The 15,278-nt window shown below is 44.0% G+C and overlaps 1 protein-coding gene across 1 annotated transcript in view; it reads left to right on the top strand.

The window, feature by feature from the left end:
• adamts7 (a disintegrin-like and metallopeptidase (reprolysin type) with thrombospondin type 1 motif, 7) overlaps positions 1 to 15,278 on the top strand; it is a 60,234-nt gene that overhangs the window by 15,195 nt on the left and 29,761 nt on the right. The window contains exons 8-15 of the mRNA XM_018752369.2: positions 204 to 347; positions 3,974 to 4,118; positions 7,228 to 7,320; positions 7,583 to 7,728; positions 10,604 to 10,773; positions 11,168 to 11,301; positions 12,688 to 12,808; positions 12,940 to 13,184. Of these exons, the coding sequence (XP_018607885.2) occupies positions 204 to 347; positions 3,974 to 4,118; positions 7,228 to 7,320; positions 7,583 to 7,728; positions 10,604 to 10,773; positions 11,168 to 11,301; positions 12,688 to 12,808; positions 12,940 to 13,184 (1,198 nt within the window). The remainder of the gene's footprint in view (positions 1 to 203; positions 348 to 3,973; positions 4,119 to 7,227; positions 7,321 to 7,582; positions 7,729 to 10,603; positions 10,774 to 11,167; positions 11,302 to 12,687; positions 12,809 to 12,939; positions 13,185 to 15,278) is intronic.

The raw sequence follows: 15,278 nt of genomic DNA on the forward strand, positions 1-15,278 counted from the left end.
TGTGTATGTGTGTGTTTGGCGTTGCCTGTCTTTGCAGTCACATGCAGGTCTCCGTGTGTGTGTGTGTGTGTGTGTGTGTGTGTGTGTGTGTGTGTGTGTGTGCGCGTGTTTGACAATAGCTGTCCTTTGCAGTCACATGTGCAGGTCCTCCTGCTGCGCCCACTCACTCAGCCCTCTCTGTGGGATGTGCTCTTACGCTGCAGCTTTGGGATTCAGCATGATGGGAACGGCAATGACTGTGAGCCGATTGGGAAAAGACCTTTCATCATGTCTCCACAGCTCCTGTACGGCTCCGCACCACCTAACTGGTCTCGCTGCAGCCGCCAGTACATCACCCGCTTCCTCGAGTGAGTTCCCGATCTGTCTCTCTTCTCCTCTCCTTCCTCATCTAAGACTTTCATTAGGGAAGCTTCAGTTAAGCTCCTTTTAAGATACACACACACACACACACGCTGTATTTACTATGATAGTTTGATCATGTTTTAAAAATTAAATGTCAGTTCTCCTGCCAGGGTGGCACAGCAGGTAGCAGTGGTGCCTCAAAAGTCCTGAGCTGTGGGTTTGGCCATGAGTTTGAATTCAGTTCAATCTCTGCAGTGTTTTATGTTCTCACCGTGTTTGTGTGGGTTTCCTCTGGGTTCAAAGAGATGTTTCAGGTGAACTGGTGACTCTGCATTGCCTTAGCGCGCGCGTGTGTCTGTGTGTGTGTGTGTGTGTCTGTGTGTGTGTCTGTGTGTGGGTGCATAAATGTGTGCATGAACTCACTGTTAATGGAATGATGTCCCATCCACTGTGTATCCTGCCTCATGTTTCCTGGACCTCAAACACTTGTACCTGCACTGGACAGAGTGGATTTCCATAATGGATCACATTTCAGCACTCTTTCATATTAATATTTATGTTAAAATTGTTATTTTGATTGTTCTTGTGGTGACCAGCCTGTCCAGTACAGAAGATGATTGTCTGTCGGGTCTGTTCATATCGTCATAGAATTTTGCAGCCTTGGCTTCTGTGCGTTAACCATTGTTTTTCATGCTGTTCTTCTACAGTCTACATTTCGCTTTAAGCTGAGCGGGTAGAAAGCGAACACGGTAGGCCCTGCTGCCCGTTTGCCACTTTCAGTGTCGCACCCTGCGACACTCTTCCTCCCTGGTGGGCGCACGGGGCTGTGCAGGAGCGGGCCGTGGAGCTCGAGAGAAGGCGCGTCGAGCCTCACGTCACAGCTGCCCTGGTTTGACTGCTCCATATGGAGCGCGTTAAGTGTGATTTCACCACGACTGGAGGAGTTACGGCGCTGGGGATCTGAAACTGGATCCTGGCTCGTTTAATTCCTTTTGACTTGAATAATCGATTTATTTTTCCGCCTGGCTCCCACACCTCTGGCACAGTGGGATGCACCTCCACCCCCCACCCCACCCCACCCCACCCCCACTGCGTGGAGCAGACAGGCTCCTGTTACCCGCACCTGTGATATCATTGTTTGGACCGCAGTGTTGGCACAGAGGAGCTAGTGGGCAGGGAGCTGTGCAGCAGATGCACATCAGAGCTTGGCAGCCCTCAGCCCTGGAGCACTTTACAACTGTTCTGAGGAGGCCGCATTTGGAATTCCTTCTCTGGAACTCAGATCGGTTGTTTTTGCATTTTCCCAAACTTGTTTTGAATGAATAAACAGACAGCGTGGAGGCTGGCAGGGTCATCCTCAAACGGAGGGCGGGCGGGGCTGCGACCACCTCCCGGGCACCGCGCCACGACCTTCATCTGAGCCGCGTCCCCCCCGGGGGACGGAAAGCACCGGGAGCCGACGGCTCAGCTGTGCCGCCTGCCAGACCATCCCCGGTGACAAGGCACCGGCCTTAGGTGTGGGTTAAAAATGAAACGCGCGGAGAAGCGCAGTTCAGATCGTAATCGCAAAGAACGCCGGCGTTCAGACGGGACCTCTTTGCCGTCTAGACAAGCTCTTCTGTGGGCTTTCAGAAGAAAAACGTCTTGCGTGAGCTAAATGACAAATCATAGGGGGCTTCGCTTTTATGGGTGCTTTTATATTGCACTGTAGACGTGACCTAGATATTTCCTGCTGTAATTTCCTGAGAAGAGGGTGTGTTAAAAGGTCGGCAATTTTGTCTATTTTTTAGCATAGATGAATTAGTCACTATGGGATCTTTCGAAGCGAGAAGACGAGTTTTATGTAACGCAAATGCAGCGTGACGTCTTGCCCCTGGTTAAAAATGCGCAGCCGAAAAATGTAAAACCGCAGTATGTATAAATGTTAGAAATTTTGGAAACATGCAGCGTATTGCCATCCGTTCATTTTGAGACGTGCTGCTATTGAACTGCTAGAACAATGACTGCCCATTCTGTCACATGCGTAAATGTGCTGCATTACCATACATCGAGAAGGGCCGTTTTTTCTGGAAAATCTGAAAGCTGGATTGCCTTTTGAAATAAATGGGAACCAAATTAAATATATTTAAAGGAAACAATATGTTCTGGGAGGTTCTTCAGGCAGGAAAAAAAAATCAAGATGCTTTCTGATGAAGTACGCTGCTCAGCAAAACAATAAGCTGGACACAAAATCGCTTAATTGATTCTCAGGATAGTTTATGATGCGTGGCTGTGAGCATTCCTGCACGGTCTTCTGACGTTTTGACTCCCCGCATCACCACCAATCTATCATTCATTCATTGATTGTCTCCCTCTATGTTTTACTTCAAATCAATGGGCAAGGAACATAATGCAGGCACTGTTGGTGCTCCAGGGTATCTGTTGTGCAGCCACATGTCTTTAACAATATGGAACAGCCTAATAACTGTTCTCCTTGTTTCTGGGACCATACTGCGCTGATTACTTAACAATGGACCAGTAAACTGCTCACTTGCTGGCTTTCAACCTTATGTTTTGTTTGGTTTTCTGCCTTGAGTTGTTGTTCTTAATTTAGCTTCTGCTTTTGGCAAAAGCAACACGCAGGGTTGGGTAAACCACTGTACAAGGATTTATCCATTTACACAGCATTTGTTTTTCAGAGTAATTCAGGGTTCTTTGATCAAGTCGGAGTGAGATTCAGACCAACGGGCCAACCCTTACCACTATTCTACCCACTGCCCCAGTTATTGTTGGAACTCAAAGCAATGAAATTACCTGTATGTCTAAACGGTGTACTTCACAGACTCGGTGTAGTAGAAGCATGATGTCTTAGGCCATGCTAAAAGCCAAAATCAACAACGTTCCAGCTGTTTTGCTGCCATTAGCAACAGCCAGAAACATATTTACATTTACATTTACGTTTATTCATTTAGCTGACGCTTTTCTCCAAAGCGACTTACAATGTTAAGGTTACAATTATTTACCCGTTATTTACATATATGCTGATATAGTGCAAATAATTATATTCTGATGACTTCCTTTTGTTGTCCCCATATCCCTTTCATGGTGTGACGCTGCTCGCAGAGCTTCGGTAGAAATTTGCAAGCCATTTCTCTTCCACATTTTTATTCACCCCATTACGCAGTTCCACTATATTTTTATTATGCTTCAGAGATGTAGAGCTGGAACTGAAGTTTTCTTTTGAACTTTAAGGATTAAATAGCCTCCTTGGATTTCTTCCTGATTACAAGGTAATGTTCGTTCATTGCCAAGATTTGGCATCTACCAGTCAAAAGTGCAATTTTGCCACAACATTGGCCCTTAGGCTGCCGTGCGTTAAGTAGAAAATTGCATGTTAGACGAAGAGAGCGTTTCAGATAACTTCAGTGCTGATAGCAAGCAAGCGGTCTGGCTTCAGTGCAAAGCGCATTTAAGGCTACTGCTGTAAGGCACTTTGGACAAGGGCTGATCTTGTTTAATTGATTTTGTTTCTGGTTGGTCGAGGGGATACAGGATCAGACCTAGAAAGAGCTGTAAGTTCAAACTTGACAGTGTATATGTGTGTATGTGCCTGTGTGGCCTGACGTGGCCTAATGGTGGCTCTACCCTGCAGTCGAGGCTGGGGTTGGTGCTTGGATGACATCCCCTCGAGCAAAGATCTGGCACTGCGCTCCCTGCCCCCAGGGGTCCTTTACACTGCTGCGCACCAGTGCCGCCTGCAGTACGGCTCGGGGTCCCTGCTCTGCGATGACGTCGATGTGAGTGACTCTGTTTCTTCTTAACACTCAACGTTCACCGTCCACCATTCGGTTGAACTACCTGTACTTTGGAAAAATGTTGTGTGTGTATATATATATCTTCCAATCTTCCAACATCCCATCAAGACTCTGCTGCTTAATCAGTGGTGGTAGACTGTGACAGAACAAGAGGTACCCCATATGTGACTGGTTAGAGATACTCGAGCAATTTAGTTTAAATTACTACAACAGTGAAATCTGCAATTAAGGAACACTAGAGCTGAGAAGGTGCGTTAATCATCAGCAGTCACACAACCGTCCTTTAGATTAATTCAATAAATCTGTCGGCCTTCTTGAAACCGTTTGTTTCTTACACACATTTGGCTTTTTTACTTTTCTAGCAACCACTGCTTCAAGATGGGGTGGAATGCCATCGTTTAATTCCACAGTTTATAGTTCCCTGCTGTTTACAGATTGGAAATTAATCTCATTGTGCAGCCAGGGTATGAAGTAAGCCGCACTGGGTCTCAGAATAATGCGCCGTACTCTACGGAATCTGTTCCGATTCCCTTAGGTCAGATGTTGGAATACGGCTGCCACACGAGTAAGCAAGTCTATGCATTCAGTCTTGTTTGGCAGCTGTCAGGAGGGTGCACGATGGGAAAACGGGGAACGGACCACCCACACGGGAGCTCCTTTCTAAATCCGCCACCCATTAGTAATGTCAGAGGTTCGCTGTGACGTGGCTTACAAGGACTGATCTCAACAGACAGGAAAACAAGCATTCTGCAAAAATTAGGCCAAGGGTTCTTTCTCTTTGTGCTGCTGCCAGGTTTGGAGGGGGATAATCTGCATTTAATTCTCACAATGTAAATTCTTCCCCCATATCATCCTGTTCAGCTGGGCAGAATGTTTTATACTGCTGCATACAGTTTGTTCACTATAACTGTAAAACACCTATGCATAGTTAGTAATTGTTGCTTTGTAATGCGTGAATAATGTGATCTCAACAGCAAAAAAAAAAAAAAAAAAAAAAAACAAACCAAATTGATTGGACATCTTCAAAAGTGACTTTTTTATGAACCTTCTTTTGAAAGCAGTTCTTTTTTGGTTTCGTAGTACTGGCTTAATTGTTATGTTTTCTTGTTTTATATTTCTTTTTAATGCATGATTAAGCTTTCTCCCATTTGTTATGATTGCTTTCGCTCCATTGCGTACTATGCCTGTAGAAAAGGTTTTCATGATGCCGCCTTGCACTGCCATATGGGTCCTGGCTAAATGGGTCGAGAGGAATAATTTGTTGACCTCTTTAATGGGAGCGACAAGGTATGTCTGGATTAGTAATGGATGAAGAAGGGCATCAGTGTTGCATCTCCTCGACGGACACGTCACTACCGATCACCATCTGTGGCTCGCTGGGGTTGGAGAGAAGCAAAGTCCACTTCTGGCCAGGTTTAGATGAGCAATGTTGATTGTGCTCTCAGGAGACAAAAAAATCCCTGTTACCGGTTGAAATGTCATAGGGGACTGAGCAGGAAAGGCAATCAACTCTGTCTTTCTGAACCTGATAGCTTATGAATTTGACCTGTCTCTGATTATCTGAGCTACAAACAGAGAAATCCATTTCAGTGATCAGTGAATGATCGAGTCCCTGTTCTGGTCTCTGTGATTACAAAAGTAATGCTGTCCTTTTTGTATTAACAATCTGTGCAGTGGAATTTTGGTTGCTGGGTTCAGCCAGGATTACAAAAACAAAGTCTTTTCCAAGTTAGGTGTTTTACTGAAGTAATGAGCAGTGCTGTATTCAAACAGCTAACAGCAATGTACAATGCCTAGAAATAATTTGTTGCTTTATGATTACTTTATCCACAGCAGCTTGCAGTATTTGATCCGCTAATATAACTCGGTAGTTTGGTGGAACAAGTCAGAATCACCGCCTTGTTTAACGGTACTTACGGCAGTAGTGGGATGAGGGAGTTGAACTGGTAGCCTTTATATTGCATGTTCTTACATGCCTTACTGTTGTGCACTCTGCTGTTAACATTAATTACAGGCATAATTTTGTGAAGAACAATTTTCTTACAGTTTGACCTACCCAGGAGAGGACAGATACATGAATCCAGCAAAAATTTAGCTTATTTCAGCAGTGCTCATTTCTACAGGACTATGAAAATTGTGTCACTGACATTAGGGGTGAGCTCTGCGAGGGGGCTGAAACCAAAACTTGCAAGAGTTACCATTTTGTGTTGGAATAGTGTAGCTCCTCAGCATCGCTCTGAACAGCCGAAAACCTCTAAAACAGGGGGTTCTTAACCTGGGGTTCATGCACTCCTTGGAGGTCCATGGATGGACTTGAGAGGGTCAGTGAAGCACAGGCTTTGGAAACTCCGCTTAGTAAATCTTCAGTTTTATTTTTAATTTTTATGTATCCATGACATAATTCTTTGAAGATCATGAAGTTTCAGTGATATATATTCAGTGTAAAATGTATTAATGGACATTTTCCTTGGCTATCTTCAGACTCTTTAAAAGGCCCTTGCCCTGGAAAAGGTTAAGAAGCCCCTCTGTAAAATCATGGTGTCTAAGCCAGCTGTTGATCTTCGAAGGTGAAAGCCTGGTCAGAAACCCATATGGAGAATGAAACCCTGGGCTGCACCAAGGCCGTTTGTGTTAGTCCTGTGTCTCTCCTATGTCTCCATGTCCCTCCTTCGTATTGAAATATTCTCCACATTGCACATTTCGTGCCTTTAATCTTTTCTTAGCCTTGCAGTTTCTTAGTTCTTTGTACACTCAGCATGTCTATTGATGAGTACATTTTCTTATCTGAGTCTTATGCTCGTGATTTTACGTAAGGCTGCAGAGCGTTGTTTGGTGGGAGAAATTCATGAATCTTTAATAGTATGAATATCTATAGTCGTATGCTACACAAGGCTTGGCAGCATGATGGCATAGGTTGTTGAACTTCTGTGGTTCTGACTTTCAAGTAAAGCCTATCAAAGCTTTCACATGCAAGGTGTGCTGTTCTTTATATTGGCTAAGTGTTAGTCACAGGTTGCAATTCCAGAACAGCCTCCTGATGTGGGCAAAATGATTTATCACGGGTTTTTTTTTTTTTTTTGCTACTTTGCAGAATGTCTGCAGTACCCTGTGGTGCACTGTAGGCAACACCTGTCACTCGAAATTGGACGGAGCTGTGGATGGAACTAAGTGTGGAGAGAATAAGGTGAGTTTTGTCCCCCTTTGTGTGAGGAAGGGATATGAATCCTTGCCCTAGGCAGTGTATAATAATTTAAATGGTTATAATATTTTATAATCTCTCTGCGCAATTGTATTTCATGGTTCTGCTGGAGTTGGTGTTTTGATCCGCAAACTGTCGTGTCGTGTTACTGCGTTCGTGTCTAGCTGGTTATGGCTGATTACGGCTCAAGGAAACAGGGCTGAGTTGTTGGCGATGATGGCCTCACTGTGTTGTGTGTCTCTTTCAGTGGTGCTACAATGGCGAGTGTGTGTCAGCAGGCTACCGGCCCGAGAGCGTGAACGGCGGCTGGGCACCATGGAGCAAGTGGTCTGCCTGCTCACGCACGTGTGGAGTCGGGGTGCAGAATGCACAGAGAGACTGCGTCAACCCCATGTGAGTGTGCCCTTCGCCTAACCCTTGTGCCTGATCTGGCGGCGACCCTGTACATCACCACCTGCTCGCATTTCATGCAATCTTCTTCAGTCATAATACATCTTTGTGATTCTTTGCTGTCGTTCAGTCCAAAAGTCAATGCCTTACATATTTTTCATACACTGAAAAATGTTTCAGATCCTGCATGGGAAAGTTCTCCAAAATGAATGTTTTATCTGATGCAGTTTCATGTTTATGTGTGCTATTTTATTAGTATGACTGTAATTGTTTGGAATTTAATCCAGACAAATCCTTACATACAGGATTAGGTGTTTCTGCAAAAAACACAAATTTCTTAACTGTTCTGGCCAGAGAGACCATTTTCTTCTTGTTCAGATATAGTTGTGGGAATTAACCCCATCCTTGCATTGACATCCCTCTGTTTCCTTCATCTGTGTTGTTGTAGTCCTTCCCCATGTCTTTGTGTATGTCAACACAGAAGCTCTGACATCCGTCAAGTTTTTGACATTATTTATATAATTTAACATAAGTTTGTTTATCACACAGCTTTAAAGGTTTCCTTTGGGGCTGAGCAGCAACTGTACAGTTGATATCCAGATTGGACATCAGTGCTAGAACGCATTTTTAAATGCTAATTTATAATTTCATTAAGAGGTGCACAAGTCAGATTTTGTTTCTCTTGTTTTGGTTGTACCTTATCATAAGAAGTGATTTGTATTTCTCTAGTGATTACAGTCAATAGGTGCGGGTCAAACTTATCGGTAGGCAAAGCACACCTTCAAGAGTTGTGATGAGACACGGAGCTGAGGCCTGTTGGGAAAGCAGTGTGTCCACACTCCAATAAGTCCTTTATTGTGACGCTGACATTCCTGAACAGCTATTCGTCTGAAATTACCCGGGCATTGAGATCATTTATAGGGCATGCAGGGAAAAGTTGTCAGGTGACACCTCAAGTCGTGTGCATGCAGATGAGTGAGAGAATGCGTTTTGTCTAATTTTACATCTTCTGACTACTCCACCCTTCTAAGAATTTCCTCTGCAAGTCTTTGATTTAGTCTTCTAATTCCAAGTGTGTTCTGTCATTACGGAGAACAAGCTTTAATATAAATGAACTGGAGAATGTTTCCAGCCCGAAAAGCCATTAGGTCCTAGTGCGCTGTATTTCCTGAAACTCTGCATCTGATTTTGTGTTTTGTGGAGAATATAAAATTGGATAATAATACCTTAAAAATGCTTTAAAATTATGCTTATTTGTCATTTGGTCAAATATAAGAAAGAGATGGTGAAAACCAGTGTTTTGGTATAAAGCTGATCAAAGTAGGATGGGGATTAAATGAGATCAAGAGAGACCGTGTCTGGTTTTTTGGTAATAACTTTTTGCATTATTCACTGATCCACTCTCAGATGAGGTTTGTAAGGCATGAAAATTGTGTTCTGTCCTGTTGAAGTAACTTTCCCAGCAGAACTTGGTCTGCTATATTTAAAGGGATCCATGCTGCACTTCACTTTACAGGCTTAGAGTCATCTGCTTTTCTGAGTTTTGCCTGACAGCTCTTCACATTCTGTGGTTTGCAATATGAGTTCTGGTGCTCCTGCTTGCCACTGACTGACAGACTTGTCTGTCTGCACATCTTGGACATAGAAGTGAAGCAAAGCATGGATGTCTGCTGTGTTATTCCAGTGTGCACGGAGATTCCTTATGTCTCGCACTAGGATGTTTAAGATCTCTCCCTTAAATCCCGTCTTAACAACTCTTATCAAACATTCAGTTCTGCACTTTTTTGTCCTGGTTAGACCTTTGTCAACAAAGGTAGTTGGAAATTACAGATGAAACACATGTGGAACTTTGGAACCAGCACTGTAATATTTTATTTAATCTTTGAAACTTTGTCCTTCAGAAGAGCCCTTTTTTTAAAAAAGAAATCAGTGCTCTTGGGATGTTATTTTCCATTCACCTCAGTGTTTTCTTTGAGTTTTGCACTGAAATGCACTAACCCTTCATCGTTGTGTGAAAGGCTGGAAAGAGGCATAGGGCACAGAATCTCCTGCATTTTGTATATATGGAATTAAAGCCCATTGAATTAGCTTGCATACCGTTGCATTTGTGTGTGTGTGTGTGTGTGTGTGTGTGTGTGTGTGGTCCATGGGACACTGGAGGAACGATTACCATGCCAGCATCTATCAGTCCTCAAAATTTTTCATCCTCTTTGTTCGTAAAATTCTTTTCTTTTGCTGCTATAATTTCAGCATTCTTACCACAGACTGGTTTAGCGTTCAGCACAAGTGCGGTGACACTGACGCGAAAAACAAAAAGGCTGCTTGCCAGGTTTGTTCGGAACATTGAGCGATAATCGCAGAGCAAGCCCGCCGGTCTTGTGAAAGCATCCTCCAGCTGAAACATTACGATCCGGCTCAGTAATTAGCCAGAGGGGTGGGGGGTGCTGTGTTTCTCTGTAACTTCTGACTGACATGCTGCAGGTTTCCCCGCAGACACCGCAGTGCTAACAACCCGCAATCTGCCCCTGATTGCAGTAATCAGTAAACCCTGATGGCTGACCTTGCTGAGCTCCCCATGTGCGGAACATCAGGAAGCAACATCTGGGCAGGAAAAATATTTCATAACTCAATACTGTATTTTCTACAGCGAAACCTCTTCCTTTCCCATTGGAAGTCGCCCCGTTACGAAAATCCTTATACGCGGTGTTAAATGCGTAAAGGCCGGGATTTGTCTCAGCCGGCCGATCGTCCTGCTACTTGCAGCTGTCTGCGAGGGTTTCATTACATTCCCATTTCACAGTTGTCCTCGGCCTGCCGGCTTCGGCCCCCTCGCGACAGAGGGAACGTGTCAGAGTGCTGTTTTTCCTCTGTCATTCAGCCCCGTGCACGGTGGGAAGTACTGCCTGGGGGAGCGCCGCAGGTACCGCATTTGCAACAACGCCCCGTGCCCTTCGGACGAGCCCCCGTTCCGACTTGTCCAGTGCAGCCGTTTCAACACGATGCCTTACAAGGGCAAATTCTACAAATGGGTGCAAGTCAACAACAGAGGTGAACAGCACGCTCCGAACAGTACACACCATTAATTTGTCCCATGAATGCTGAGCCATTCCTTGACGCTGCCTTTTTTTTTTTTTCCCTTGTGATGTTTTCCCCCCCACAATGTCAGGGATTCGCATTATGTATTTTTTTTATTTCCGCAGTACTTGGTCCCCACAGAGTTCCCACCGCATTTTTATTCCACAAACCTACGAAGGAATATTCTTAAGCCGGAGCTGCAAATGAACAGGAACCGTTAGTGTTCCTGGAAGAGGACAGTTTATGTTCTAGTTATAACTAATGTCCATGGCCAACAGAATGTGAACAGCCTGGGAGGTTATGAAAGAAATATTACTGCATAATTGGAGGCATTTTTTTAGTCACACCTTTGTCATGTTTCTGCCAGTGAACCCGTGTGAGCTGCACTGCCGACCACTGAACGAGCACTTCTCGGAGAAAATGCTGGATGCCGTGATTGATGGGACCCAGTGCTACGAGGGCACTTCCAGCCGTGACATATGCATCAATGGCATTTGTAAGGTAGCAGTAATGAACACACCACCTTTCGCCATCGACGATGAAGGAATAACGACAGCGAAGAGTACAGTCGGTCTACTGCATAAGATGGTGAACTTGAGGTCAGCCAGATGGCTGGATTCCCTCCTCAAGTTCCTGGCAGTCAGTCAAACTATTTTTTAAATACAATAAAATTGATGAACCTGCCATATGTTTTTTAAATTTTACTTGCTTTTGTTGTCAACGTTGTTATTAATATTTAGTATTGCCTGGCGTAAGGATCGGTGCCATCAAGTCAGATTCAGCTCATAGCAACACTTTGTGTGGCGTTCTTGGTAAGGGAGGGTACGGAGGTGGTTCACCATTGCGTTCTCGCACACGCCTTTCATACGCTACCCCCTGAGCCACCCTTGTGATAGCTGTTACACTGCTCAGTCAGACAAACACGATAGGCTGCTTCTCCAAGTGTTGAATATTTTGGTGTGTCTGGGTCTCGTCTTATTACTGAATAACTAGATGGCTTTAAGGTGCCTTTTGGCTTCACAAATTTTTTGCCTAGAACACTTTGTGTCTGGTGCTATTCTGAAAATTCACATACTGAACGATAGCCTTTAGGTTCCCCCCTCTCTCTCTCTAAATTAAGACTTTGGGGGATTTGCATGAGGATGAAGCAAAATGTTACTGTAGCCTGTGTTGTGCTGTTTTATATAAATGTTTGTTGACTTAAAGTAGGTTTTTAAATTAGCTGAAAATAGTTAAATATTTAGTCTGTCTCAAGATGACTTAAATATTTATATTGTGGTTCTTTCTTCTTCCTTTTCATTTGCATTTTCATTTAAATCACTTCAGTGTTACTCTGCATAAGGTCGCTCTTACATACCAGGAATAACCGATAAGGGAAATTCAGTATGACATCAGAATTCAGATGCATTGGGGCAAATGTGTCATTGAGAGTCTATATTAATGTACGCAGCCTTGCAGCTTATAAATGTGGTCCTCGTGTTATGGTTTATGTTACATTCCTGATTTTCGTGAAGGCTAATTTTTTTTTTTTTTTTTTTTTTATAAAGGTCAACTGTAATTGTATTTTTGACGTTACTTCAGTGTGTTCTCAAGTCCAATTTTAGCTTCTTTAGAGTTATCTGGTTTTCCCCAGTGTGATCAGTTGTCTTTGGATGATGGTGGGTCCCCATTGATTGCCACCTCTTGTTGGTTTCTTAGCTGTGCTCTTGCCCGTGTACCACACACACACACACACACACAAAATGGTAAGCAACACTGGATACAGTTTTATTACTCAGTATAGTACAGTTATTATCTTTTGCTCTTGTGTATTATTTGACTGTTTTACAACAGCCCTTATGGAGACATCTGTGAACATTTTCTTTTGTGTTGATCCTGTTATTGCAGAGTGTGGGGTGCGATTATAAGATTGATTCCAATGCGGTGGAGGATCGCTGTGGGGTGTGTCACGGCAATGGCTCGACCTGCGAGACGGTGAAAAAGACCTTTGAGGAGACCGAGGGACTAGGTATGAATCTTGGCAGGAAAGTAATGGAGATCAGGGAAGGGGAACAGAGGATAGTGCGTTTCTGGGAACCGAGGGAAGAAATTGCAGTAGTAGTCTACACATGTTACTCTGAGCTGCCTCCCCTCTCCCAGGCTATGTGGATATTGGATTAATTCCGGAGGGAGCGAGGGACATCCGCATCGAGGAGGTGGCCGAGGCTGGGAACTTCCTGGCCCTGCGGAGCAGCGACCCCAACAAGTACTTTCTGAATGGAGGCTGGACCATCCAGTGGAATGGGGACTACAAGGCTGCGGGGACAGTGTTCACCTACGAGCGGACGGGCCACCTGGAGAACCTCACCTCTCCGGGGCCTACCCTTGAGCCTGTGTGGATACAGGTAGGGGGGATGATGTACAGCTTCTGGAAGGCTTCATAACATGGGTTTTGAGTTAAAATTACTCTGGACCACGATGTGCGGTTCCATTCTCCCTTAATCTCAATTGTTCACATCATTTTTTCCACGGTGAACTTACATGTTTGCATTTCTGGACAGACAATAGCAAATGTGGCAGAAGCATCTGGAATGAACAGTCTCTCACATGCTGGGGAATAAAACAGATAAAGGGTGGCAAAAGCTTCAAAAGAACTGACAGAAGCTTATATTTCACACCTTATTTTGATTGTTTAAGATTTATGTCTGTTTGGACAGAGAACAATAGAGAAGCTTTGACATACTCTCTTATTATCAATTTTGATAATATATGAGAAGTGTTGTCATTTTCTTAAATTAAATCCAGCACCCTGTGTGGCAAACCACATGAAAGTCATGTTTGGATTCACTAATGGTGTAGGGTTATCAGGGTGACAGGAGAGAAGGGGATGGAGGACCTCTTCCCACGGAGCTGATTCGTTGCCCTTTGGCATGGATCCCACAGTAGGGGTGGGAGTGTGGGGGTGTTTGCTGTAGCAGTAGACAGAGAGATGAATGCTGGCTCTATGCTAATGGTTCCCTCTGCAGTTCTAAGCTGTGGGAGTTGATGGAGAAAGGGAATCATACATGAGCTGAGCTAATATTTAGTATGAGAAGGGAAAGGCTGAAAAATTTCAAAGCTGTCACCACATGTAATAATAGACTGTCATATTAATTGAACTTCATCTCGGTGGTGGAGACACGAGCATTTTTGAACTGGAGCTCAACTTCAAGCATTATTAATTCTGCTAGGGCTTTTTAATTGTGCACCAGTGGGACTGTCTGTATGTCTTTGTCTCGTAGCAAAGTCATCAACTAGTGATTCTTCGTGAGTCTCCCAAAGTAGATAGTTGTACAAGTATATTTAGGTTAGGCTTCTAAAAAAGCTTTAACATAAGAAAGAATCCTAACAAAATAATCTCTGTAGGACTTAACAAAAAAGCTTACTCCTTGTTTCTAAGGCTAAACAAGCAAATATTAAAGGGATCCCTTTTCCACTCATTTAACGTAAAAACAAGTAAATACACTGAACACTACACCTAACCACAGTCACCACTCTCTATGCACTTGCGCTACGAGTGAGTCTTTGATTTAATTTTGCTGATTAATTTGTCGGCCTTTTAAAGGCAAAACCCTTAAAAGCAACACACTATTTTCTACGCATGTTGCAGAATTCCAGTTCGACGCCAGCCAAATTATAGTGTAATTCCTCTTCCAAATTCCTCTGTTTGCCCTTGGCTTTCACTGCAGGAACTTGCAATGTCAGATGTGAGGAGTGTGTGTGGACTGTCTCGGTAAATCCACACCCTGTCCCACTGCCGCTGCACACCTCCCACTCTGCGCGCACCCACAGACAAGACAGGAGCTCACGGTTGTCCTGATATTCTCTATCAGAACATCTCGCTTTAGCAAGTTGACTCTAACCTGAGAACGCTATCCAGAATAATATCTTTAAAAGCCAAAAGATGATATGGTGTATTGAAAGAGCTGGTTAAGCTTACTTGATGTATAAAGCCATGGTTGTGTCAGTTTGCTGCCCGAATCTTGGAAGCTTTTACGCTGATCCTCACAATCTGATTATCCTCAGATAATCGGGCTACACACTGAACGTGACAACTGTAACGCTGAAGACAAGGATTAAGGACTGATCTTACCGGATAATGCTTCAGTTTGTCCCATTAAAGACCTTGTACAAGACAGCTGAGAGCCACCTGTATTGCCCTGGATGTTTTTCATCACCAGCATCTTCTCCTAATTCTCACTGGCTCCGGCTCGCGGTGTGAAGCAGCCAGGAAATCTTCTCTTTCTTAGGAAATCTTCCCAAGGGCTCATTCCCCTGCCGTAGATCCTGTCGACAGCAGCATGTTTGCGGCCAGGAAGCAGCAATAATAACGTTATTAGACAGGGCCTCAGTTCTGAAAGCGGTGTTGTGCACGTAAGGGAAGACTTATTCCAGGGTAGTTGGTCACATTTTTGACATCACGGGGGATAAAATTATGACGCACCTCTCTATTCCGGGGA

Source organism: Scleropages formosus, chromosome 11, assembly GCF_900964775.1.
Source record: "Scleropages formosus chromosome 11, fSclFor1.1, whole genome shotgun sequence".
Classification (NCBI taxonomy): Eukaryota; Metazoa; Chordata; class Actinopteri; order Osteoglossiformes; family Osteoglossidae; genus Scleropages; species Scleropages formosus.